Genomic DNA, 27778 nt, shown 5'->3' on the forward strand with positions numbered 1-27778 from the left:
AAGGGTCAAAAACATAAAACAACTCAAAAGGATAGGACTGGTGTTGAAACCACTGTGAGCTTTTTTCAATTATGAGCTTGTGTATTTATTTATTTATTTATTTTCATTACATGTATGTTTGCTTTATTAGGCATACAGCACTGTCGTGTTGGTTGTACTGGTTAGTGCCATTTGATATTGAAAGCTTTTTTTTTCACTCCAAGGCAGTGGGTGGCAGTAATTCTCAATAGATGTGTTGAAAGAAGAAAATTTGTTATCAACATGGCGTCAACGAGCAAAACTCAAGTGATATCTTTGTACAGAATGCTTATGAAAGAAAGCAAGAAATTCCCGTCCTATAACTACAGGTAGAGATGTAATGTTGTATGATGATGTATCCGTAGCCTGATATGATTTTTATTGGAGTGTTGCAGCACATATTTTGACTACGTCATGTTAAAACCTCACAGGCCACATCACAGTATTTTCATAATTTAATTGCTCTACCTTTCCCCAGATAATAATTTGGAACTTCATTAAGTGTAATTTCCATGGATGGTAGACTAGTGGTTATTGTTAACCAAGCGTCTTACAAAATACATAGATAATGTAGTAATTATTATTCTATTCTACTATTTTCCAGAACGTATGCACTACGCAGGGTCAAGGATGGCTTCAGGGAGAATGTACATGTTGACAACCCTAAAACGTTGGACTTTCTTCTGAACCAGGCCAGAGAGAGCCTGGCCATCATCAAGAGACAGGTAAAGACTGCCCCATGAACTTGGAACCTATTCATCACAGTGTCTGATATTTATTTGACTGCAATAATAATTCACCTAAAAAATGTGTGGCTTGTGCACCTGACTCTTTAAGAATGTCAATAGCTGAGTGGAAAAAAAGTGAAACCAGAAAAACATGGGGATACTTGGAACTTCTGTCCCCATTGGCTAAATATGTGTTCTCAATGTGCTCTGTGTTTAAAGTAGAGTTTATAGAAACAACATTTAATTAACCCTCTCTTACTGACAAAAAATGTCTCTCTCTACAGGTGTCCATTGGTCAGCTGTACACTGCTCAGATGACCATTGTGGAGAGAGTAGGGGCTTGAGGTCTTCAGAAGTGATGGTAGTTCTAGTGAGGAATGTCTCCCTGCTGAGGAGAAGGGACTAAAACGAGACTGGGGCTGAGTCAGCTCTGTGGCTTCTTTAGGCTTCAGTCTCAAATGTTCTCTGTAATGTCCTGTAATTTATTGTTATATAAATCATTGTAATTAAACTTGTATGGATTCATACTTCACACTACAATATGTACTTTTCTTGACTGGATCAATACGCAACATTTTATTCTGTGTTTTTCTCTTGCAGAGCTATCTATTATTTGTCTCCTTTGTAACATTAATGTGCAAAACACTGTACACAACATGTACATTGTAAATAGCAATATGGAAAATTGAAATTGACAGAAACCCTAACAAGATCAAGCATAAAGTGTGATGTTTGGTCTCCAAAGTCAATGGGTAGATTCCACTAATGGATAGTTTTCATTGCAGTATTGGTTGAATTGATTTGAGTTGATTCCATTTGTCCCCTATCCTTCTTTCAATCCTGACTTTTTTGCCATGTGAATATGCATAGGAATCATCAAGCATATTCAAGGTATGTTACCTTCCTTTGCAATACTGTAGGTGAGAGCCACCTGTACCATACCTTTACCAACTGTACCATACACCTACTGAAGTCCGCCACCAAAAAGGGTAGGCCTTATAGGTATATTAAGTGCTTTTAACATTCAAGTGTAAGTGTATCACAGCCTCCATAAAATAGAGACTTACATATATAATATTCTATTCCAATACAACAGGGGGCGACAGCGGACTATGAAGTTAACCTGCGTTTAACAAATGAACGAAATAGAATTGAATGACGCTGGTGAAAGGGGACACAGGCGTGAAGTGTAGCTAGTACCATGAGTGTTTACTTTTTGTTTTTCTAAATTATTTTTAAGTCAAATCTTGATTAGAATGTCTAGTGCTGAGCTGCAAAAGTGTCCTAGAACGTTGCTTGTGTGCGAAAAATCTAATTTTGAGGACGAAAATTCTAGATATCATACTCACGTGTCACATCATTTCTTTAATCATAAGGTAAGGAAACCTGTAATTAACCTAAAGTTTACACAATGTTATATGCAAAGAGGTTGCTCCTGTACGTAATCAGTCAGCCATTTAATTGAGTGTTTGAGTGATGTTTGTTCGATCCTTTCAGGTGTCGCTGTTTTTACCTGACTGTGGTGGCCTTACATCACGTCTGACCAGTGTCTTTAACGGGTTCAATAAGTTTTATTTACTCAAGGATTTGCCAGTTTATAAATTGCTGGAAAAAGAGTTCTTGGACAATGTTCTGCATAAAGGTAAGTGCTAAAAATGCCTTTGATTAGTACATTTAGATAGGGACTACTACTCCACGACACTTCAACTGGCCCCTTTCAGGAAAAAGTGTACCGACTTGTTGACAATAAGGTACCCACGTGTCTGTTTCAGGTGGTGTTTATGCTCTGTCCTACAAGACAAGAATTGATGAAGATAACACCATAGCACTTCTTCCGAACAGTGAGTTGGTTGCACTTTGTGGGGGAGGATGCAAAAATACATGAACATGTCAAGGGGAAACATTGTGAATACTAATGAGTTAACTGTTCCTTTGTGTTTCTTAAGGACAGCTTATTCTTTCACTGGATAAGGACACGTATGAGCAGCTTGGCCTTGAAGGAAAGCCTTCGCGTTACAATCACAGGCGGGTCATGAGATATGGTGAGAACCATGAGAAATTTGGTTCTACATTATGTATAGTTGTGTATTGATAACCAAGAGGGCATGTGTACAATAATGATGACAGACAATGTAGAAGAAAAATTGGGATATTAACATGTTTATTGGTTGATTTAATAGTAGTGACCATCAACCTGACTGAGAAGGCCATGGCTCCTGGAGGGAAATTTCACAAGAAGGTTCTCACCAGCCTGCAGGAGAGGGTCACCCTCAAAAGTGACTTCCTACTGTCCCAGCACAGCTCAGGTAGTTAATACTTTCTCTTAACCCTTGTGCTGCCTCCGGGTCACAATGACTGATGGGTCAAAATGACCCGAAGATAACACAAGGGTTAAAATTGTTCACATCAGTGGAATGCAAACTAGAATTGAGATGTCATTCTACATAATATGTAGAATTTTGTATTGTGTATGTAGATGTATTTGTACACTGTCAACGCTATGAACCCCCACAAATCAACAATCTTATATTGATTGTTTATTATTTTTTTCTGAAAAACCAAAGCATGGTAGTCATTAGTGCTAGGCATGTTCTTTTTACACATAAGCAGAATGAGTGTTGACCAAGGCTGCCTGATGTAATCCAAAATGCCACGTTCCAAAATGTTGCCCATACATTCTTAACTTTATTGGATATTTTTGTCATTGTTGTGTTGACCTGTAGGAGTGGATGGAAACGAGACCCTGCAGAGTTTCCTGTCCCATTGCCAGTGGACAGAGCACAGGCCTCATGTCAATACCCTCACTCTGAGGGACTTGCCATGTCCGGCTCTCCACCACTCGGATTTGCGGGGCGACCAATCCTCCTGTGACCCCACAAACTTCCTTGAGTGGCTTGGAGCTGTAAATGCAGATATTGACTGGTATGCGGGGAACTCAGAATATCTATCCTGGTGTCAACTCATTTGTTTTAGTCTCTTTGTTGTGAGAGACCAATCAATGTTTTGGCTGTGTGGGACTGAAATGAATGGCTAAACACTTTTTTTGTAGTTGAAAGTCTCCCATCAGTGTTTTGTTTTATCCTTTACAGTGACAATACTGCAACTAGTTTCCTGTCAACGTACGCTTGTCCTGAGCCCCATATTCCAGTAAGCCGTGCTCTACTGTGCACTATCACAGGCTTGCTTTTACCTGAAGACATCTACAAACTGTTGCAGGAACTTCGGTACGTTTTACATTCTGCTACATTGTGCAGACCACAATGTGCAGTCTATGGTCATGTATGTGTTGTTGGTTTTTACACGGCCAAATCTGCAAGATTAATGTTGTGAATATTTCTCACTGTTTCAATTTCTCAATGCATTTTTAAATGCATTCTGTGAACATTCTGCAATTGAAATACTAATACTTTGACAAGAAATGGCCTTCATACAATCCCTAGAAAGTTCTCAAAATAGAATGATCAACCAATGTTTCATATTGATTATTCAGGCTGTTAATATAATGGGCAACAACTTTACTATTTGGTAAAGTTAGTTATTAAATACAGCAAATTCTATTGAATCAAACCATTGAGGTAGGTGGATTATCATATTTCCAAAGAAGCCACTTACTTTATCAATACATCTACAAGTAATAATTGAAAATGCTAGTGATTGACAAGTGTTTGTTCTTCTCTTTTAAGGAGTTATTTTGATGAACCAAAATTCACATCCTGGCTGTCACTGACTGTACATGGTTTCATGGACAGTCCAGTTTCCTGGGGGTTCAAAGAACATTCATTTCACAAGGGAGGGGAAAACTTCTATAATTTTGTCATCTTCAAAAACCAAGATTACTGGCTGCACATGGGTGCTGGTGCTCATGATGAGTGTCCACCATAACCATGTGCCTATTAACTTTTACAAAGATTTTCACGGCAACATTTCTTCCAAAATGTCAACAGTAGGTGGAACTAATTGGACTGAATTACAGAAGTATGCAGTTCAGGATGTAATTTTCTTTAAACTGTATTTTTTTAAGTTGAATTAATAAATCAGTGTCTAGCGATCATGTTGTAGTTTTTTTTTTATTCATCAAAGTTGATAAGAAGTGTTGTCAATTACTGTTTTTTTTTCCCGTTCAAGCACAGTACCTCACCAGATGGCTTGGTATACAGAGCAGAGGTTCAGCTCCTTCAGGCGACACCTCCTCCCCCCCCCCCCCCCCCCCAGTATCAAGCAGAGAAGACTGCTGATCTTCTCATGATTTCAAAGCCTAATTTAACATACTTGTCAGTTTTTTTTTTCATTCAAATTTGGATGGGTAATTAACAACACTTTCTTCTGTGGTTTGATGAACTTAAAACTCATTTTCAGTTCTGCTTTACAGCATCTTTAAAATGCAGCATGGCACTCTAGCACTTCGGGAAAGCCACATGTACTACTGGCAGGTGCAGGGTCAACTGTTGATCACTGGCTTGCAGTGGTGCGATTTTGTAATCTGTGCCCAGGAGGACATGCTGGTGCAGCATATATATGTTGACCCAAAGGCAATAGCAACCATCAGAGAGAAGGTGGATCACTTTTATTTTAATGTGTATTTACAGAAGTACCTGTCTTTCTCTAAAAGGTCGTTATGACAATGGATAGGACAACAGAAATGATAAAAGTTGTAAAGTTGCTTCATCTTTTATTTGATTTTTTTTATCAATTGATAGATGATTGATTTGGCATTTTTAATGTTGCACAGTATGTCCTTAAAAAGGTGACACAGTAATAATTGTTTATTGCAATAAATGTTTTGCCCCACACAAACTCTATAAAACCTGTACATATCTATTTAACAACATTAAAAACATTATGAGAATGTGAGGCATAAAAAAAATACATAGGCCTACTGTCTGTGTGACCAATGACAAAGTGGGTTTGGCTGTTCAGGTCGATGCCAATACAGCCCTATAAAAAGAGTTCATGCATTTACTCTCACTTGGCCCATGCCTGGACCAGTGGCTTGTTTTGGTAATTTGCTAGAAGGCAGGTTACCGCAAAAAGCTGGTTAATACTGCCAGCAATGGTTAGAGGGATAACTGTGTCGAAAAGTTTGTTTTCTTTGATGTGCCTTATTGCTCGCTCTACATGTATCCTTAGTCGTGCGTTGTCCTGAGTGACCAGCACTTCACCGTGAGACAGCTGTAATTTTTTGGTCAGAAATGGTGGCATGTAAACTTTGCAGGGCATTAGGTCATCGATTCTGAATCCCTTGTCCACCATTACAGCCATGTCTTTATCTAAAAGACCGATAATGCCAGATCGCTTGAACAATTCTTTGTCACTGACAGAACCAGAATAGAGTGAAGAAACAAATGTAACAGCACCATGTGGTGACACACCGATCATTCCTTTCACAGTAGTGTTGGATTTATACTGAGAAAACATCTCACTCTGTAAGAGTAAAGACGAAGGCATCTGGCATTTCAGCTCTGTACAGTCAATAATTACTTGGGTGTCTGAGTATTTGCCAAACACACTTGGCATTGTGGCTCCTATTTCCTCTGGAGACATCCATATCCGAACAGCACCCAGTAAGGTGTACAAAAAATTAACCCAGGTTTTGATGATCCTGCTGACAGTGGACTGATGAATGTTGAAGCGATCACCAAGATCTTTCTCCTTCAGACCCAGCGACAGGTACACCAAGAACAGGAACAACTCATCGATCAGTGGAAGGCATCGGCTCTGGTGGATACAGGGGGAACAAGTCTTAGTTGTGATAAGAATCCTTGCATAATACTTGTGTTGTGTGCCAATTATTCAGCAAGCTGCTTTTAAAAGCAAAATGATGGGTAACATGTTATTTTAAATTGTCCTTGTTACACATTTTACATGTAATTACAGTCAAGTATGCATATGACATTCAACTAACCCTAATACCAACCTTATTGTAAGAAGGACACCTTAAAATAAAGTGTAAGCAAATTATGTAATATGAACTAGGCTTACTGGTCGAAGAGGTTGAGCTGCTGTTGTGCTGGTCGGTGTTCGCGTACCCACACGCACAATCCTCATAGTTGCAGGTTCAATCTGTCTCCAAAAAGCATCTAGATGACGGTAGCTGGCAAATCTAAAATAGTGAAAGAATTGTGACATGTACAGATGTGCCAGCGGCTCAGTGTTTGGACATCTAAGATTATACGAAGCAATGTAAATATGAAACTATATGTACCTGGTGTAGAATCTGATGTCATCGTCCGATGCCGAAAACCTCTCCAAGCCAAATGATTGCTTCAGTGTAACCTCTTCCACCCTCTTCCGCAGTTCTTCGATTATCTGCTTTTGCGCCTCTATTTTTTCATATGCCATATCTAGGGCTGATGGTTCTGGTTTGGCACAATAGTCGTGGCACTGAAGCAGCACATCAACATCCATGCTGTCCTCTACTTCATCCTCTGGCCGTTGTGCTCTCTCACACACGCTTGGTTTGGCTGCCGGTAGGGAGTAGCCGTTCCAGGCAAACAACATGGGCACAGCCCCCTCTTTTAAGCGTCGTCGACCACCGTCAATGACATCCGTGGAGACGAAATGTCTACTGCACACTGTCGTGGTCCTCTTAATCACTAAATTTGCACGTCTAACATTGCGTATCCATACTTTTCTGACCGTTTCATTCTTTGGGAAGTGGTGGAAGCTGACGGTGGAATTAAACCTCCCCGACATTTCACACTGAGGAACGCAGCAAAAATCACTGTTCGGATTTTCCCGATTCTGGTACTTAACCGGTTTGGATAAATACATGGTCTTCACAGTTAAATTATTTAAAACGCCCAAAATGCTTAGAATAATAATAATGTTATTGTTGATTGTGTGTACTAGCTAGGTTTGCCGTTGGGTTAGCACAGATTACCCTGCAAGTGGAAGTGGTGAGACCTGTTTTCCGGTTTAGTCATGTGACGTTCGACAAACACCCTTTGATTTGAGTTGATGACAACTTGTCTACTGTTGTTTTGATTTGAGTTGATGACAACTTGTCTACTGTTGTTTTGATATGAGTTGGTTGCAACTTGTTTACTGTTGTTTTGATTTGAGTTGATGACAACTACTTAAGAGCTAACTTGGCTGTTGTTGATTCATCCACAATCTGCACTGTCTACAGCGAAGTCATCGATACGAAAGGTAGGCGACGATATTTAGCCATCGCATTCTTTGAGAACAAATGAGCTAACATTAGATAGCAGATAGGGAGCTACCTTTTCAATTTAGCAATTTCACACTCGAAGTACTATTATTGATGATTTATTGTCTAATAATGACGACTGAATCACCGCCGTGCTGATACAACTAAAATGCATTCGGTCATGTAACCGTTATAACAATTCAAGGTAGAAATAGCCTACTCAGGAATTCTTTTCTGTTTTGTAATTTTTACTAAAATAAGGGTAAAATATACACCCATTTAGGAAAAGTCAGGGTCCTATTGTTATTTGTTTTTTTCCCCCCAATAGCTATTACATTGCACATTGCAGTCAAAAGGACTGCAAATTCCCAGTAATGTTATCTTAAAATAACAGCACTCATGCCTGCCTGATGCCTGCTGTCCATTTAAATTGCTTGATCATAACTTACTAGTATATTTGTTCTTATAATTCAACATAGATCGTGAACTCAATCATAAATATACCATGTATAAGCCGAGAATCCCGGAAATATCATACGAACACTGTATGTACAGAGGAACTAAAATGTGGGACCTCTATGTCGTCACCTGCCTCGTCACTTGGGTGCAAGGCGTGCTACTCATCCTCTTCAGGAAGTTGACTCAACCAGTTGTCAAACCGCACCAGTTCTTGCTTCCGACACGTCACAAGGCTAAGTGCAAGGTGAGCAAGAGTAGGAGGTGTTAGGTGTTACAGGGAGGGTAGGTGTTAGGTGTTACAGGGAGGGTAGGTATTAGGTGTTACAGGGAGGGTAGGTGTTAGGTGTTACAGGGAGGGTAGGTGTTAGGTGTTACAGGGAGGGTAGGTGTTAGGTGTTACAGGGAGGGTAGGTGTTAGGTGTTACAGGGAGGGTAGGTGTTAGGTGTTACAGGGAGGGTAGGTGTTAGGTGTTACAGGGAGGGTAGGTGTTAGGTGTTACAGGGAGGGTAGGTGTTAAGTGTTACAGGGAGGGTAGGTATTAGGTGTTACAGGGAGGGTAGGTGTTAGGTGTTACAGGGAGGGTAGGTATTAGGTGTTACAGGGAGGGTAGGTGTTAAGTGTTACAGGGAGGGTAGGTGTTAGGTGTTACAGGGAGGGTAGGTGTTAGGTGTTACAGGGAGGGTAGGTGTTAGGTGTTACAGGGAGGGTAGGTATTAGGTGTTACAGGGAGGGTAGGTGTTAAGTGTTACAGGGAGGGTAGGTGTTAGGTGTTACAGGGAGGGTAGGTGTTAGGTGTTACAGGGAGGGTAGGTGTTAGGTGTTACAGGGAGGGTAGGTGTTAGGTGTTACAGGGAGGGTAGGTGTTAGGTGTTACAGGGAGGGTAGGTGTTAGGTGTTACAGGGAGGGTAGGTGTTAGGTGTTACAGGGAGGGTAGGTGTTAGGTGTTACAGGGAGGGTAGGTGTTAGGTGTTACAGGGAGGGTAGGTGTTAGGTCTTACAGGGAGGGTAGGTGTTAGGTCTTACAGGGAGGGTAGGTGAGATTATGAGGTGGTGCTAGGAGCTACGAGTGTTAAACCCATGTCATTCACAAACCACGCTGTGTTTTTGTTTCTGAAACAGTGCGTTGCTCCGCCATCTTTTTTTGACCGCGTAAAAGCGCATGCGTCAACCCTGGTGTCGCGCCGACACCCACATGGACGCTTCCTGGTGAGCACGGTGAATCCCAGCCTCACTCACCCTCCCCCCCTCCCCCAGCCCTACAGGCCATAATAATGTAACCGCACCTTTTCTCTGTCCAGACGGTGTTAATGTTCTTCTTGAACATGGTGTCTTTTGTCATCTACCTGGTCCTCACCATGAGGTGAGTACAGAGAGCCAGCTCCTCTGCCTGGTCCAATAGCTGAAGAGTGTGAGGTTCCCTCTCATGTTGTGCCTGACAGGCCAGTTGAATACTGTGTGAAGGACTTGGACGCCCTGCTCCTTGTGGACATGGGTTTGGGCTTCCTCCACCATATGCACTTTTGGCTCAGGGTAAGAACTTCCTCTGATGTACAACACCAATAGTCGTAAATGCCTTTCATCTTCATGCAATGTACAACACCAATAGTCGTAAATGCCTTTCATCTTCATGCATTAGCATGAGGTGGAACTGAGCGGTCGAGGGTTGGACCGCAGATTAGGAGGTCACAGGTTCTGATGGCCTCTGGATGTGACGTTGGCTTCTTGTTATTAGTTCCTGTTTATGACGGCATTGTGTCTTTTCTTGTCAGTTTCTGTCTGCCCAGGATCTGATGGTCATGTGGTTGGACTACAAAACCATCGTTGACATGTTCACTGTCACACCATCATGTTTTACAGTAGTCACCGGTCGGGCCTGGCTTGGTAAGACCCTCCCCCCTCCCTCTCTTTTCCCCTCCCTCCCTCCCGTCAGGCCGTCTCATGATGTTCCCTCCCTCAGGCCTCAGGTTCCTCCGGGCCCTGTACATCCTGGAGCTCCCAGCCGTCCTGGGGATGCTCAAGATCCTGACCAGCAAGTAGGAACTGATGGAACGAAAGACCCCGGGTTAGGATCACATAGAACTGTTCTAGGTTGGCGTGAGACTTCACTTCTGGTCCTTTTCTTCTTCTGTGGTTCCACAGGACATCTCAGAGGCTGTGTCGGCTGGGAGCCATCCTCATGGGATCCCTGTTTTTTTACGCCGGTCTCATTCACCTGGTGAAGACTTGAATCCAGCAATACACGCCAAATCATAAACATGAAATAATTGATTTCGCAGGTGCTTTCATCCAAAGCAAAAAACATGTAGTAAAGAATATAGAAAGTACTGCAGAGATTCAAGGGACAGAAGTGCATAGTTCTAACAGTATGACGATGGTCAGAGTCAAGGAATGGTCTGTATTGACCAGGCAAGATGCAAGAACAATATTAACTCAACTACAGTGCATCTCGTAACATCTCAACTACATTATAACAGTATAGCATAGCACAATGCAGAAAAACATTGAGAGCAACATAATTTAATTTAATTTTGAGTGACTGGTGTTTTCAAAGACAAGAGTACATCAAAGCTTCTGAAGTTAGAATCAGAAGGTGTTTCTCTCCTCTTGGTTGCCCCGCTGTAGGTGGAGAGCTCTGGCGACCCCTGGCTTGAGAACTCCAACGCCTCAGGCCGTCCCTACTTCCTGTTTGTGTACTTCCTTACGGTGACCATGTCCACAGTGGGCTATGGGGACGTCTTAGTCTACACTGTGTCAGGACAATTTCTAATCACCGTGTTCATCTTCATCTACCTGGTACGCCCCCCTTCCCTCCTGCCACCTTCCTCTCCCTCTCTCTGTTCCATCATGTCTGTTCCTGGCTCATCCACGGTGTCGTCTACAGGGTATGTTTGCCAGCTTAGTACCCCAGATGATGGAGATCGTAGCAAACAGGAAGCGCTTCACTGGGGCATACTCCAGCGTCTTGGGGAAATCGTGAGTCATCTGTCAATACAAGGCGGACCTACCCAGTCTCTGTCTGGAAGAAACTTCCAGATTCTCATGTGCTTCAGAGACCATCCCTTTTTTTGATGTTCTGTGTGTGTGTGTGTTGCAGGCATGTAGTGGTGTGTGGACATCTTTCCCTGAGCAACATTGAGCCGTTTGTGAAGGAGTTCTTCCATGAGGACCGGGGAGAGGTTAACACCGACCTCCTCTTCCTGGGGGAGTGAGTGCAGCTCTGACAGCCTCTGTCAGCTACACCAGTTCATCTGACCCCCCCCAAACATTATCCAAAGTGTCCTACATGGTTTCATATTTTAATTTTCAGTCTCCCCCTCTCTGGGTTCCTCCTCTCTGACACCCCTCCCTCCCTCAGCTTCTGCCCTGACGCTGAGCTGGAATATTTTTTTAGTCTCTCTGGGAAAATCAACTTTTACCAGGGCTCGGTGAAGAACAGGCAGGACCAGAAGAGAGTCATGGTAATTGTGTTCACACACACACACACACACACACACACACACACACACACACACACACACACAGGAGAGAGTCATGGTAATTGTGTTCACACACACACACAGGAGAGAGAGTCATGGTAATTGTGTTCACACACACACACACACACACACACACACATACAGGAGAGAGTCATGATAACTGTGTTCACACACAAACACAAAGACGTGTGTGTGTGTGTTGTAAGAAGATGAAGGACTTGAAACATGATTGATTGCTCGTATGGATATTTAATATCCATATTGTAGTGGAGATGATGTTGTTGCACAGTCTAGTACTGTAGCTAAACAGTGTTCCTTGGCACCAACCACTGAAATACTGTTGGATTTGTGCACTTGTGGTCCTGGATTCTGTGCTGAGTGTCCATTGTGCACTCTGATTAAAGTTTCTGCTGACTGGATGAAGTATAAATGTGTGTGTGTAACCCTAAAACTAGAACCCTGGTAGATGCGCAAAGCGTCCGCCTGTGTAATTCTCTGTGACAGGTTTGCTGCCGACCCAGATGCAGAGGATTCGGACACATTGATGAAGTAAGCACACACACTCACAGACACACACACACACACACTCACAGACACACACACACTCACAGACACACAAAGATCTCCACACATCAACAAGGTTTCTCCTGTGTCGTCTCCTTCTAGTGTGATCACCGTCAAGACCTATCATCCCAAAACCAGGGTGATCGTCCAAATGTTGAATCCCAGCAGCAAGGTAACACCTCCCCACACTGTCTGTGTGTGTGTGTGTGTGTCTCAGGGTGTCAAGTGCTCCTGTCCCTGTGTGTTCCAGGTCATGGTGCAAAAGATTCCACACTGGGACTGGAATCGTGGCGATGCGGCGTTGTGTCTGACGGAGCTCAAGCTGGGAATCATGGCCCAGAGCTGCAGGGTCCCAGGATTGTCCAGCTTGCTGGCAAATCTGTTCACAATGCAGAGTGATGTGGAGGTAAGGAGTCCGCCTGGATACACCCACACACACACACACATGGGCCAAAGACTGTCAATAGATTCAGATTCAAACTGCTTTATTGATCCCTAAAAGGTCAATTTATCTGCTGCTCACCCAACCCATACACACAACTTCAAAAGTCACAGGCAGGGAAGTCATATATCAAAGTCACAGATAAGAATATAGTACATGGATCAATACAACAACAAAAAACATTAAAAAAAAAGAAGATTGGCGTTAGTTTTGAACCGAGTTCAAAAGAATATAACACTCATTTGAAATGTCACTGGACAGAACATGTTTAGGTTGGCTGTATTTTTTGCTTTCTGGGTTAAGTCAGAGTATCGAGTCTCTGATGGGCTCCCAAGATCTTGGAGCCGACATTCACTACAGCATTGACGCAATTCTTGTCCTTCAGACAACCCATTATCAGAGACACTGTACACAGACACACACATACCCACACAAAGACACAGCACACACATGCAGTACACAGACACACATGCAGTACACAGACACACATGCAGTACACAGACACACATGCAGTACACAGACACACATGCAGTACACAGACACACATGCAGTACACAGACACACATGCAGTACACAGACACACACACAAGCTAATGCTGACCTCCCTGTGTTTGCTTCCTGCAGCAGAAGGGAGAGTCGTGGAAGAACCTCTACATGGAGGGCATGTTCAATGAGATCTACACAGAGCACCTCTCCTGGCCTTTTATAGGCATGTCCTTCACCCAAGCCAGCAAGTGAGTCACTGCAGCCCGGCTTCAGCATGAGGGGATATGCATCCCCAGCATGTGTCTCCACAGACACATGCTAGTTGTGTGTGTGTGTATTGAATGTGTGTGTGGTGTGTGTGTGTCGGGTACTTCAGGCTCTGCTCCCTGAAGCTGGGTCTGCTGCTCATTGGCATAGCAACCTACAGCGAAGACAACGAGATGAGGTGCGTGACTTCCTGTTTACACCCCATGCATTTCCTGTTTGAAAGGCACGCCGGTCATCTCGCCATGTTATCGTACATAACAAAAAGTATTGTGTCTTTCCTCTCTCTCTCTCTCTCTCTCTCTCTCTCTCTCTCTCTCTCTCTCTCTCTCTCTCTCTCTCTCTCTCTCTTCACGTTAGTGTTCTGGTGAATCCTCGGAAGTGCATCAAAATCAAGCGGGGGACTCTGGGCTTCCTGGTGGCCAGCGATGCTAGTGATGCCAGGAGGTACAGGCAGTCTCGGAGCCCCTCTCACCCCAGGACTCACACATTCACATCCTGTTAGCCATGAAGCCTGTCAGCTCACTAGGAGAGATGGCTCAATGTCCACCTGTGTATGTTTGTGTTCTCCAGGGCCAGTATCTACTGTGAGAGGTGTCACAGCCGGGTTAGAAAGCCATCCAGGATGAGACCGTGCCAGTGTCCTGAGTTTGATCACGGTAAGAACTCCCAACACTGGGGTTTGAGAGATGATCCCTCTGGCTCATGGGAACAGTGACCCGAGATGTGCTTCACACCAGCTTGCCTGCCTCCGTTTTTGTCACAACTGGTGTCTGGCCTCTACACACTCTGTGACGCTGTATTCTGCCGGATGTATTTATTTAGTCATCTGTCTGGACGTGTGCGTGCATTCGTGCGTTCATGCGTGCGTGTCTCCACCAGACGGCTCTCTGACCTCTGCCATGAATTTAAGACGCCCATCTCTGGGAGTGCTTCCCTCCATGTAAGTACACGCACAGACACACACACACACACAGAGGTCCACCATGAGATGAGTTAGTGAGAAGATTTCATGTGAAAGAAATCAGTCCAAGGGATCTATTCTTCCTCCCTCTCGGGCTGTATTCTCACCTGAGCCCCAGATGGAACGTCTCTACTGCCAGTGAGCGTAGAAAACATGTTGATGAGTGTGATGATGAGGTCCACATGAGTGTGTGTGTGCTGCCGTTCCTCCGTCTAACAGTCCTGATCAGGAGGAGGACGGTGATTGGACCCAGGAACTGGAGACGGAGGGTCAGGTGACGCTCGACTCCACCGGAATGTTCCACTGGTGTTCCCCTGTCTCCCTGGAAGAGGTTACCCTGGTGAGACTGGGACACTGGGATTGCACACACACACACTTGTAGAAACACACAAATACACTCTCACACAAACGTGCTTGCGTGTGTGTGTGTCCTGCCCCCCTCCAGACCAGACAGAGTGCCAGTGCCCTGGCCCTCCAGAAGCACGTGGTGGCCTGTGTGTTTGGGGACCGTGGTTCCAGGCGGCTGGGCCTGCGGGCCTTCATGATGCCTCTGAGAGCCAGCAGCCTGACCAGCCCTGAACTGCCCACCGTGATCTTCCTGGGGGACAGAGACTACTTCCTGAGGGAGTGGCCTGACATCCACTACTTCCCTCACATCTATTTCCTGCCTGTGAGGGTAACGGGAGGAACGTGGGTTTGTGTGTGTGGTTGGATGGGGGGGTGTTAAAGTGTGTGGTTGTGGGTATGTGTGTGTGCGGTTGAAATGAATGGGTGCCTGTTGTGGGGTTCTGGTTCAACGTTCCGTTGCTCCATCTGTTCCTCATTCCACCCCCCTCCCCTGCACCCCCCAGGGCTCGCCCATGTGTCTGAACGACCTGCGTGCGGCGGGGGTGACCCGCTGTGCGCGGACGGTGATCCTGAACTCTACGGGATCCACCGAGGACACCCAGACGCTCCTGTCCTGCTTCAACGTCAACGGCCTCAGCCCGCAGATGGAGGCCCTCAGCGCACTCAGCCTCTCTGGCAACACCCACGGATCCCACCCACCACGCCAAAAGTCGACCGGACAGTCCGTCCCTCTGCTCGTGGAACTCGGTACTCGGTAACTTGGAACGATGCTGTCATTGCACTACCGAAGATTCTCCCAGACACCTGACTTACCCCCTCTCGCCCTCCCTATTCTCCCTCCTACCCTGTTTCACCCCTTAGTTAACATTTTGAAAGTGAAGCTTATGAATGAGACCGACAAGCTGGAGGAGGCAGACAGCTTCCCACTGACAGACGCCTTCTCCCAGGGGAAAGTGTTCTCGGTGGACGTGCTGGACTCCCTCATGGCAGCCGTGAGTCACCAGGAGGTTTGAGTCCCTATACTCATCCCTCTACTGTCATCCCCGTGACCTCATCAGTCTGTATGGACACAGGGTTCAGTCTGGGGATACGCCCCTCATTTAGCTCCATCCACAGTGAATCTACAAAACTCTCCAGCTAGGAAGTCCAGACCTGAACATTCATAGACACCGCAAATTAGGATTGGGGTTCAGGGTTAGAGTCAGGGATTGAGTCGCTATCTCATACAACAGCACGTGGTGCTAGTTGAGTGTGTTGTGTGTGTGTCCAGACATTCTTCAACTCCAACGTACCGCTGCTGGTGTCCACGCTGGTGACGGGCGGGGACACGCCCCTCCTGGAGGCCCAGCTTGTGAGGGACAACCAGCTGAAAGGAGGGGTCATGTCCTCCCGGCTCTGGGCGCTCCGCCGGCGCTCCAAACTGGCCCAGCTGGCCCTGAAGGACCAGCCTCTGTGTCAGCTACAGGTGGAGGAGAGAACACACACACTGAGAACACACACACTGAGAACACACACACACACACTGAAAACACACACACACTGAGAACACACGCACACTGAGAACACACACACACACACACACTGAAAACACACACACACTGAGAACACACGCACACTGAGAACACACACACACACACACTGAGAACACACACACTGAGAACAAACACACACTGAGAACACACACACACACTGAGAACACACACACACACTGAGAACACACACACACACTGAGAACACACACACACACTGAGAACACACACACACTGAGAACACACACACACACACACTGAGAACACACACACTGAGAACACATGCACATACACACGCGTACGCTCGCACACTCTCTAGCTGTCTCTCTGTCAGCCTCTAACACCCCTCTCTCTCTCTCTCTCTCTCTCTCTCTCTCTCTCTCTCTCTCTCTCTCTCTCTCTCTCTCTCTCTCTCTCTCTCTCTCTCTCTCTCTCTCTCTCTCTCTCTCTCTCTCTCTCTCTCTCTCTCTCTCTCTCTCTCTCTCTCTCTCTCTCTCTCTCTCTCTCTCTCTCTCTCTCTGCAGTGTGTGTTGTTCAGAGATCTGTTTGGCCAGTCTCTGGACTCTCTGGAGATCCTGTGTTTCGGCCTGTACCGTCTTATAGACCCTCCCAACCGCTCCATGAAGAGGTATGGACCACAACACCCTAACAGAACACAAGAGGATACAATACAACACACCAAAACACAATAGGACAAAATAGAACACACCAGTTTACAATAGAGATGAAGCAGACAACAGCAGGCGAGGTTGTAACAGCAGAAAGCAGTAAGAGCATGATGAGGTGGAGCTGCTGGTGACAGGATGTTCTGTAGAAGGTAACAGTTGTGTGTCCTACAGGTTTGTGATCACCAACCCTCGAGGTGACCTCCCTCTGCTGGCCTCAGACCAGGTCTTCTGCTCCGTCCCCTTCCATCAGTCCCACCTGCTGACCCAGTCCCAGTACTGACCCCATCCCACCTGCTGACCCAGTCCCACCTGCTGACCCAGTCCCACCACTGACCCAGTCCCACCTGCACACACACCCCGTCTGAACCCCCTTCCACAGACCCCACCTCTCCCTAACCCCTTCTGAACGCCCTCCCTCCAGACCCTACCTCACTCCATCCCTCAATGGGAGAGGGATGGAGGCCAGCGATGCCACTGACCCCCACAGTTCATTTATGATTAAATAAATGAACTGTGGGGAAATAAATAAACATTGTGGAAAAATTTAATATTTTGGGGGGAATATTGTTTTGAATAGTTTGACTTGAGTCACAGGAATAGAATAACACAGAATGACGCGTTGCGGCGCTGTGTGTGTGTTACACTTTTCTTAGCCATATGGGACATTTCATCAATATGAAGATAAACTAGAACCTGCGTTCCCAGGAGTTGAATTGTGAGCTGGGTGAAATATATAAACGCTTACCAATGAAGTGTAAATATGGCAATATTCAATTACTATTATTTTCAAGCCTCCACTGGAGAAACTTTATGATCAGTTTAAATCACGTATGACATTTCTTTATAAACATATGAAATGATGACAAAAGGAAATAATTAAAATACAATGAAAATAAATATCAGTCTTCTTAAAAAGTACTTCACTACCAAATTTGTAAATGCACCTTTCACTCAAAAATCATTTATGGTACTACCAATCACGTCACATTAATATCAGAACATTAAACGTTCTTGTTTTGTTCAAACCATGCACAGAAGAGAACATTACACTATCCTTTCAGAGAATGCTCACAGTTCAGTCCCACACGTGTTACCCAAAAGAAAATACCGGAGAACAGGCTTATTTTGGAGCTTGTTCCGTAGGTGCACTTGAAACATGCCATAAATCATAGTAACAAAAATAAAATACAATATAATTGTTAAACAAAATATTTTATATGTACTTCACCAACTGTTTCACTCACAGTGTGACAAGATACATTCAAAATAAAATACTGTATAATTGAAAAATAAAATATATATTTTAGGGATCCTTACATGTGAATGCTCTATTAGCCAGGTTAGCTTCACAGCATAAAGCATGTTTTTAAATAGAATGATGACCCTGTTTGTTTTTTTAACACCCAACACCTTAAGAGAAAGGTTGCCTTTCATGAATTTTACAAGAAGTTCAAAAGGTAATTCAGTAAATAGCCGCGTTCTCCTTTACCCTCATGTCCTCTCTATTGAATGAACTCATGGTAAAATTTAGATAAATTGTGCAGATATCACTCACTATTCTATGTTATAGTGTGTTGTTGGAAATGAAATATTACTGTCTTGCTGACGGTGGCACTGTTGTTAGGTGGAAAGGCTAAAACAGCCAATACCTAGGCTACATAAAGCAAATGAGATCACATGAGGACTCTATCATCGTAAACCCATGTTGATGTGGGTGATCCAGTAGAACAGAATCACATCCACAGTCCAAATATCATCCTGTTCCCTGGATGCATAATGGCTCTATATGCATGATGTGATACGGTGGTGTGCATGGTGTACCTTGCACTGTACTGGGTTTGATTCCCACTTGAGGCACTGTTTAATTCTCAGGTGGATTAACTCCCTGGCCTTTCTGTGTGGCGTTTGCATGTTCTCCCCATGCTCACATGGGTTTCCTTTGCAAAGAATCCCAATATAAAACCATACAGAACAGATCATCTCTCCCATGACCCTGGCCAGGACATGGACGAGCACCTGGACTGGGCCCACGGTCCCCTTGACATGGCTGATCCCTGCTCCTGGCTGACCACGGTCCCCTTGACATGGCTGATCCCTGCTCCTGGCTGCCCTCGGTCCCCTTGACATGGCTGATCCCTGCTCCTGGCTGCCCTCGGTCCCCTTGACATGGCTGATCCCTGCTCCTGGCTGCCCTCGGTCCCCTTGACATGGCTGATCCCTGCTCCTGAATGCCCTCGGAGGAAGGACAGCAGCATGGGAGAACCCTACATATGGTAACAGGTGGAAGGTAACGGTATCTAAGGTGGAAGGTAACGGTATCTAAGGTGGAAGGTAACAGTATCTAAGGTGGAAGGTAACGGTATCTAAGGTGGGAGGTAACGGTATCTAAGGTGGAAGGTAACGGTATCTAAGGTGGAAGGTGCTCCTTGATTGGCACCAGCACATACAACAAGGGAGGAAGCAAAGCATATAAATACCCACTGGACAGGAAATCAATTCAAATGTATATAATTTCTCATTAGATAAACTAAACTGGTCTTCTGGAATAAAACATTACATCATTCACACTATGGTTTCTCTCTTGTGTGTTTTCTCATGTGACCAACCATACTTTTTTTGTGGGAAAATCGTTTGTTACATTGTTGACACTGAAAAGGTTTTTCTCCTGTGTGTTTTCTCATGTGACGAACAAGATTACTTTTGTGAAGATATCGGTTGTTACATTGTTGACACTGAAAAGATTTCTGTCCTGTGTGTGCTCTCACGTGCTCAACAAGATGACATTTCTGAGAAAATCGTTTGTTACATTGTTGACACTGAAAAGGTTACGGCCTGCGTTCCTTCGAGGTGATTGTTGAAGTCCCCAAGGATCATCAGCGGGGTTCCATCATCCGGGAGGACGCTGAGGAGCATGTCCAGCTCTTCCACAAAGTTGGCTAGAGGACCTGGTGGGTGATAGAGGACAACTAAGAGTGCTTTGATAGGATCAGTTAGTATCACATAATGGTGTTCAAATGATTTGGCAGTGACAGAGAGTGGGGTGGATGTGTATTTAAGATGTGGAGAGGAGCCAACCTGTCCCACAAACTCGCCCGGTTGAGCGGGGTGAGTGAGAGAACAAGTGGTGGACGGAGAGGGCAGCTGAAGTGGCGGTGTTCTCTGGGCGAATCCATGTCTCTGTTGGAGAGTCAGACGGTATTACAGTAATATTGAAGTCTAAAGATCTGTTTATGAAGTTAGTACCATAGGCAGACAACCTGTTTAGGCCTGTTGTCTACATGTGTGCGTTTTTGAAAGTGTGTGTTTGAGAAGTGTGAGTTGAGTGTGTGTGAGAGAGAGACTGTGTATTAGAGAGTGTAAGAGAGTGTGTTATGGAGTGTGTGTCTTAGTGAGAGTTTATGGGTTCTTAAGTGTGTGAGTGAGAGTGTGTTATGAGTGTGATAGTATGTTTCACTGAGTGTGTTACCAGTGTGATAGTATGTTTCACTGAGAGTGTGTGTGTGTGTGTATGTAAGAAAGAGTAAAAGGGAGTCTCTTCCTTTCACCTTCTCTCTCTCTCCCTCTCTCTCCCTCTCTTTCTCTCTCCCTCTCTCTCAGTCTCTATCTTCCTCTCTCTCCCTCTCTCTCAGTCTATATCTCCCTCTCTCGCACTCTCAGTCTCTCCTTCTTTCTCTTTCTCTGTCTCCCTTTGTCCCTCACATATGAGTGGTGGTGTCAGTAATATGTATGTGTGTGTGTGTGACTTACATCATCGTGTTTGTTGCAGTGGTGCTCATTCCTGCCAGGTAAACAGGGGCGTAGCCAGGACATTATTTCTGGGGGGGCCAGCTCTGGCCAGTCTTTTATTTGGGGTGGCACTTGATTGTCAAAAACTACTATTTTAAAACTCACACACTGCATCACTCAGAGCAGCAGTTTTCTAACGGTATCCAGTGGTAATCTGCTAGTCTCCATTGAAGCGCTGTCAGAATGCAGGTACGTGTCTTGCACTGTTGATGGGGGCGTGGCCCAACATGTTGCGAATATGGGGCTTGTAGCATAAGTGACAAATGCCAATATAAGACAACTTTATAAAAAAAATACTAATGCATTTATTTCAGCTTTATACCGTTTCTGTCCAGGAAGGTATAAATTGTGAGGTTGGGGGGGGGGCAGCAGGGTGGCCATTCTCACCCATATTTGGAAATATGTTTTCAACTTTCAGCTTTGTATCATGTTTTTGGGGGTATTTCTGCATTTTTATGAATCAAATTCCCTTGTGCACTATATGGTCAAAAGCCTTCACACTGCCTGTGATTGTGTGAGGAAGTCTACAAATCTGAGTGCTATAAGGAGGCTTTGTGGAAACATTCATACAATGAACTGTGGCTTTTACCATGTAGAACCAAACGATGTATCTAGAAACAACAATTTGCTTAAATTAAGTTTATGAATGTTAATGTGTTTGAAGTGAACAGGCTAGTACTTTACATATCAAAATAAGAATGTGACAAATATTCAACAAAATTGATTTAATTCATGAAAATAGTTTGTGGTAGGGACCGTTATGAGGGCCTACTTGTTTCCATTCTAAAAACCAATGTATTTTCATACCAACAAATAAGTGACAGTAGGTCTGATCATAGCACAATATGTGTAATAACCATATAATGGATAAATAGTGAGACTCCTGATTGGGATATTTGTACCCTCTTATATTGTCAAACACATACCTGCAATTTACTTGAACTTGAGAGGCAACAATACAGGAGTTAGTTTAAGTCATATTTAAATTACTATTAATAAAAATAAACTACTTCTTGTACCCAAAACCCCACCACTGTCACAGCCAGCTCAGCCTAAATGCCTAAAAATAATTACAGTCAAGACATAAACTAAAACAGACAACAGCCATTAGTTACTAACATTTACTTATGGTTGAACTTATACTTTCACTTATGAATGGTAGTCCCCAAAATATTTTTGAAAATCCTCACCAATCAAGTTCATTACTATTTGGGCACAGTTTCAAGTCATCTCCAATGACTCTTTGCATGGTCCATCAACACACTGCCGTTTCAGTCATTTTTATTGTGCTCTATTGATGTCATAAGGCTGATTCATGTTCAAACAGCAAACCAACATCTTGCTTGCCAATCCGTTCAATGTATGCCGGTTAGCTGATACTGTTCCAAGCAGCATTTTCTTCTAAAGGCCATGGTGATTAGTAAAATAGTAAAAACAATGCTTAGAAGCAAAGATCTGTGTTTCTGCAGACTTATGCAACAGTCCTGTTCTGTATGTAGAAGCGTTGTTTTCCTCCATGACTGTACACAGGAGCTACTTCCCTTGACAGTCATACCTTGCAGGAGCTATGGGGGAAGTTTGTGTGTTAAAATTCATCCGTTTTCTTCTGCAGGTACTTGAGGATGGAGTCTGTTCCTTGCAAGGAGCCCCATACTCTCTTCAGTGCCTCGCACTCACGTTCATTGGCTTGCTCCAGAGCACCTCGGTTTGTGTTTCTCATCAATGCTTTGGACTCTCGCAAGACCTATGGTGCAATAAGCAGAGGGCCCCACATGGAGAAGCGACAGAAAAAAAGAAAGCAAAAGTGAGAAGAAAAATGACCAATGACATGGAGGCATTGACTGAATAGGAATGTAGATTACATATTTACATCTGAGCGTGTCACTTTTTCATTTTCTTTTTTTACTACCATGTTTTTTCCATTTACAACTGTTACTGAGATCTTGATCATTTTGAGTCCCAACAAAATATCTGTTCCTAGACAGCCCACTAGTGTCTGAATTTGATCACAAAAGATCAGGGTGCCAAAATTATCTATTGATACTGAAAATCAATCATTTGTGAAGAGTGTGTGTGGGTGGGAGGGTGAATGGAGGGGGATGGCTTTTGATGGTCTAAAAAGCGAGACAACAAAAGATATAAACTGGGAAGCTAAACACTGCCAATGACTGTGAGGAGATGCTATAAAAACATTCAAAATAAACTTGAAAATCAAAGGAAAAGGATGACTTACAACTGAATTACAAGAGACTAGCTCCCTAATGCGAACCATCACCTCCTGAGTGAAAGTTCCTGGCCACAGAACCTGGGACACAAGGCCTTTGGCACAGGCCTCTTGGGCGGTCAGCTTCCGTCCACTCAGCAGCATCTCATTAGCCTGGAGACAGAGCGGAAAGTAACAGGTCTATAAGAAAGGCGTTGGACTGAGTGGAGAGAGCAAACAGTACTATAAGGGGGAAAGGGATTGTGGAAGAGGAAGACCGGTGGAGACTGGAGAGTGAGTCATAAGGAAGTGCATGATGGAGAGATTGTTATGTCTGGATAGAACGGGTAGATGAATTAACAGAATGAGTGAGAAATCCCAGCTGACAGAATACACATTTTCCCTCATATAAAACAGATGATACAAACAAGTGTGAGTCACATTTGGTCAACACCTAATTCAATTAAACTGAGCAACTAATGCTCAAGGGAAACTAGTCAACCAAATCTGTTCTACATAGTGTAAATAAGGCTGTAATTACCAATGGTATTGGTAATCCCTATAAGATTGTCATTATTAATTAATGAAATCCTAACCCCTTAGCTGCAACAAATATCGTAACACTACACTTATAAGAACCATAATGTGGATTCAAACAAATACCTTGACGAAGCCTAAGGGAGTCTAATTCCCTATGTTTATTCTGACACAACATGGTTATGAGATTGTACAGCCAAACTGACCGAGGCTACACCCATGATGCGAGGGAAGGTCAGGGAAGCACAGGCATCTGGTGTCTGTCCATAGGTTGTGTAGGGAGTCTGGAACCAGGCCTTTTCATTGGCCCAGACCACATCACACAAGGGGAGGATTGCAGCCCCGAGTCCCACTGCAGGTCCATTCACAGCTACGATGATGGGCTTCTTGAACTGGATGAACGTGTTAACAAATGTTCTAGAAATTGTGGGAGGGGAAAGCAGAATGGCTGTATTATTATACTATTTTAAGTACTGCCCAAGATTCACATCCACAGAAATATGCTTCTATTGTTTCAGTCTGCACAAACTTTAACAGTTGTATACACTTCACTACAATTGTGGATATGGTTTTTAAAATATATATACACATATATATATACGTATATACATATATATATATACACATAAACAAAAACTAATCTACATTTGACACTGCTCAATGGTGGTCAACAATTAAGGTTCTGTTGATAACCATAGATACGTCAAGTTGACCGAACTGCTTATCTCACAATCATCACCTTCCTACCTAATGGTTTCAGCCATCTTAATGCTTTCTTTCTTCCTGTCCTCTGTGAGTCGTCGGATGAAGTAGATGAAGTCTAGACCGTAGCAGAAGACACTGCCCACTGCACTCAGCAGGACCAGCTTACTGTCGTCAGCCGCCGCTGTTGCCATGGCACTCTGCATCTCTTTCATCACCTGAGGAAAAGTTACAAGAGGTCACAAATACTGAAAGGATGTTGTGGTCAATTTGCTATCTATTGACAAAGGCTACATATATTTTGCAATCCCCAGCGCATGACTATTTACATAAAATTGCCAAATATCTACAAAGATTATATCAATTGTGGGGGGCACATTTGTTACTCATTTCACAAGCGGCCCGCATCATTTCCATGCTGTATTTGAGTTTCTTGAAAAGCACTGATATAAACACAATGCATTATTGTCATACCTAGTGTGTGATCATTAAAACGAATAAACGAGATTCATGACTCACATCAGGATTGAGGGAGTTATTTTCAGAGGACTTGGTGGAAAGCAGGATGTGTGTAAACCCGTCCTGCTTCTTGACAACAATGTCCCTGTACCTGTAGGCACTTTCTGTTTGTCGAACACTAAATCTAAGCCGTTTGTCAAAGGCAGAGCGTTCTTCAAAACGCCGTTTTCCTGTCACATGAGAGACACTGGTGACTCCCACCACTGCACTCTGCAGGCTTGCCATCCTATTTGCTGTCAGAGTATTCATTAGTGTTGATGGTCCTAGGTTCAAAAAGCACAGAAGTAGTGATTTTACTATGACAATTACTTTGAGAAGGCCATGAGTTCAAAACATTCCAATTGTGCCTTTAAATAGGTTCATAGGTACCTATTTATAACTGCATTGGGTCGCAAAAGTTGTTAAATCGTTCATAGTGATATTAGTCAAACTAAAACATGCCACATGCACAAAAAAACAGTGGATGGCAACAATTCCTCACCTCGTCCGTTGAGAGAGCATATGGCTGCGGGTGTTACAGGGACTTGTGAGGGGGGCAATGGCGGTTGAGTAGGAATCCTGGGCCTCGTCCCCATGCGTGCTCGCTCTTCCCCTGGCCCGAGCAACACCCCAACAGGCTTCACTAGCAAGGCTACCTCTGGAGGCACAGAATCAGGCTCCTGGCCTCCCTGCTCCAAACTGTGAGCTGCCTCACTTGGTGACTGCTCAGAGTCCACATGGTTGTTCATAGGGCTTCTGGGCACCAATATTTTGATCCCAGACTTGGCCAAGTCCACACTTCGCCTTGCTGTGCCCATCAGAGAAGTTGGGGTATAACCTGTGCTGGATACTGCTCCGCTGGACTTCTGGCTTGAGGTTAGCTTCTGAGTATCTATTTGAACGTCAGTGTCACACCTGTCCTGCAGTGGCAACTGCTGTTTGGTTGCTACTGAGGTGGGACAATAAACATTCTCTTGTTTTACTTTGGCACTGCTTGCACTGGCCCTGTTGCCAGTACTGAAACTGTGTGGTTGTGGCCTGCAAATCTGCTTGCGGGCATTGTTGTTGGAGCTGGTACTGTGGCTGGCAGGACTGCGTGTGGAACGTAGTATGGAGTCGTCTCTTTGTCTTTCACTCTGTTGACGGTTATACTCGTGGATGAACGTCATGCAGTTGGAGAAGTGCGTTTCAGGTTCCCAGGTATCTCCTTCGTAACCATAGCCCCTCCAGCGCACCAGGTACTCCATCTTTCCCTTCTTACTCTTCCGTTTATCCACTATTCTCTCAACCTTGGGGATGTGAACAGGAAAATACATCATAATTGCACAATTTTATTCACCCTCAAAACTAAATTACAGTTAGTTTAAGATCAAGAGACAATTGAACATATGATAAACCAAAATCAATGGCTTGAACAAATTACTGTGAATACCAAATAAAATCCGTTGATGGTGGTTAAAAGTAGGCCTACTTTTATGGATCTTAACGTAGTGTTTCAAGCACAGGCAATCTGTCTTCCATTTTCACATCATATAGATACTATGCCCATGTCACCCAAATAAACGATGCCACTGTAGGGTTTTTGGTATGTCTACTTTACTGTATCTAGATAGATAGCCAAGTCTTTCCCAGTCTCAGCCACGCGTTGGTAAGCTAAGTTAGTTAATAAGCAAGCAAGCGAGGACAGCAAGAAATGTGCCTGCTGGTTAACTTCTCTGTATACAAGCTGACCAGAGACATTTAAAAACTCGAATGTCTTACAGATAGCTCTAGCATTGCTATAAGAAATAAGTATCATCATGTTAGCTAGCTAAGCTAGTCAGAAGTACTTGGCTAGCTGGCCAGCCCTAGACAGTACCGACTAGCGAGTTTTGTACGACTAGTCATGTCGCATGAACTACCTACGGATGCTTCATACCTCATAAAGCTCTTCTGTGGCCATTGTGAGTGGTTACAGAATGTCTTGGTGTTTGATTTTCCAGCAGGAGGATTCGGGGACACTTTGGATAGTCGCAGCTGATGTTGAGTAGCTGAGTAATGAGTGCGAGAAGCTAGCTAGCTAGCTAGCTAGCGTCTTAGCAATGTAGCCTATCACTGGTATCAAAGTACTTGATAGCCTAATTATCTCCTTGGTAATTGTCTGAGTATAAATTACGCAACATCGTTAGCTTTCCAGCTAACGAATCACGAACGCACAGGGATTCAAAGATAGCAAAACAAAAAATAACTTGCTAAAACTTTACTTTTCAGTCTTCCTACACCTGCATTGAGCCAATTTCCGGCTAATTTCTATTCCAAAATAAAAGTCATATTTCGCTCCCGAAAAGGGACTTTGAGGGGACTTGGCAAATTAAAATGACACTTCAAGTTAACTAGGTAATTGTAGGAGTAAATGTAGTCTTTAGAGGATTAAACCAAAAGAAAAGTATCCACATAATCTGCCCTGTGTAGAAAATACCACATTGGCTGATAACAGGAAAATGATTGCATAGTATTACAGTATCCGTTAATAATGATTCAGTAGGCTACACATGTCCCTGTAGTAATTGAGTTATACTGGGATGGTGAAAAAAGAGATATACTCTATGTTGGATAGTGGAAATGGATGTGGGATATTAATGGATGGAAATGAATAGATACACAGAAAGAGGAAGAAGGAAGCAAGAATGTAGTAAAATGATATAGAGGGATAATCTGGAAACCTGTCCCTAGAACTGTTCCGTATTTTAGCGATAGAATCAGAGCACACACTTCATGAAAATTCACTTACTTCCATGCAGTCACTGACATGGAGTCTTCCACTTTAACTGCATTTAGCGTCCATGTGGTTTTCAGTATGCTACACTTCATTAGTACCACTGTTTACCTTAAACTTTCATACATATGGTAAATCTCACAGTTCCAGTTATTTGGGTCTTCATGAGCTAAGTCATGTTGTCCTTATGTAAGCACTA

At 43.9% G+C, this 27778-nt stretch overlaps 5 protein-coding genes across 6 annotated transcripts; 3 read left to right on the forward strand and 2 right to left on the reverse strand.

Annotated features, from left to right (window-relative positions):
* The first annotated feature begins 189 nt into the window (after window positions 1–189).
* lyrm4 (LYR motif containing 4) lies at window positions 190–1286 on the forward strand. The gene is made up of 3 exons (XM_062480724.1): window positions 190–347; window positions 623–743; window positions 1031–1286. Exons 1-3 carry the CDS (start codon window positions 262–264, stop codon window positions 1088–1090), a joined length of 267 nt encoding a protein of 88 aa, XP_062336708.1. The 5' UTR covers window positions 190–261; the 3' UTR covers window positions 1091–1286.
* Window positions 1287–1897: 611 nt separating this feature from the next.
* On the forward strand, window positions 1898–4793 carry rpp40 (ribonuclease P/MRP 40 subunit). Its single transcript, XM_062482202.1, has 8 exons — window positions 1898–2122; window positions 2244–2388; window positions 2519–2587; window positions 2693–2788; window positions 2927–3052; window positions 3470–3668; window positions 3836–3970; window positions 4430–4793. Exons 1-8 carry the CDS (start codon window positions 2003–2005, stop codon window positions 4626–4628), a joined length of 1089 nt encoding a protein of 362 aa, XP_062338186.1. The 5' UTR covers window positions 1898–2002; the 3' UTR covers window positions 4629–4793.
* Window positions 4794–5371: 578 nt separating this feature from the next.
* Window positions 5372–7643, reverse strand: LOC134036116 (uncharacterized). Its single transcript, XM_062480871.1, has 3 exons — window positions 6949–7643; window positions 6726–6846; window positions 5372–6461 (listed from the first exon to the last, which is right to left on the reverse strand). Exons 1-3 carry the CDS (start codon window positions 7515–7517, stop codon window positions 5709–5711), a joined length of 1443 nt encoding a protein of 480 aa, XP_062336855.1. The 5' UTR covers window positions 7518–7643; the 3' UTR covers window positions 5372–5708.
* An 818-nt stretch (window positions 7644–8461) lies between these two features.
* LOC134036528 (calcium-activated potassium channel subunit alpha-1-like) lies at window positions 8462–17378 on the forward strand. The gene is made up of 24 exons (XM_062481515.1): window positions 8462–8599; window positions 9477–9572; window positions 9656–9717; window positions 9797–9887; window positions 10127–10238; window positions 10288–10390; window positions 10497–10572; window positions 10980–11150; window positions 11239–11330; window positions 11452–11562; window positions 12338–12382; window positions 12500–12569; window positions 12648–12803; window positions 13464–13573; window positions 13702–13770; window positions 14163–14248; window positions 14472–14532; window positions 14773–14893; window positions 14999–15229; window positions 15405–15648; window positions 15763–15908; window positions 16172–16366; window positions 16985–17058; window positions 17270–17378. Exons 1-24 carry the CDS (start codon window positions 8462–8464, stop codon window positions 17376–17378), a joined length of 2769 nt encoding a protein of 922 aa, XP_062337499.1.
* Window positions 17379–21594: 4216 nt separating this feature from the next.
* cdyl (chromodomain protein, Y-like) lies at window positions 21595–27124 on the reverse strand. Of its 2 annotated transcripts, none has more exons than XM_062480870.1 (7): window positions 26743–27124; window positions 25327–26113; window positions 24846–25108; window positions 24372–24544; window positions 23831–24041; window positions 23160–23261; window positions 21595–22628 (listed from the first exon to the last, which is right to left on the reverse strand). In XM_062480870.1, exons 1-7 carry the CDS (start codon window positions 26764–26766, stop codon window positions 22470–22472), a joined length of 1719 nt encoding a protein of 572 aa, XP_062336854.1. In that variant the 5' UTR covers window positions 26767–27124; the 3' UTR covers window positions 21595–22469. The 2 variants fall into 2 exon arrangements, with proteins under 2 accessions (XP_062336854.1, XP_062336853.1); XM_062480869.1 differs by having other exon boundaries at window positions 23118–23261.
* Window positions 27125–27778: the final 654 nt, after the last annotated feature.

Source organism: Osmerus eperlanus, chromosome 16, assembly GCF_963692335.1.
Source record: "Osmerus eperlanus chromosome 16, fOsmEpe2.1, whole genome shotgun sequence".
Taxonomy (NCBI): domain Eukaryota; kingdom Metazoa; phylum Chordata; class Actinopteri; order Osmeriformes; family Osmeridae; genus Osmerus; species Osmerus eperlanus.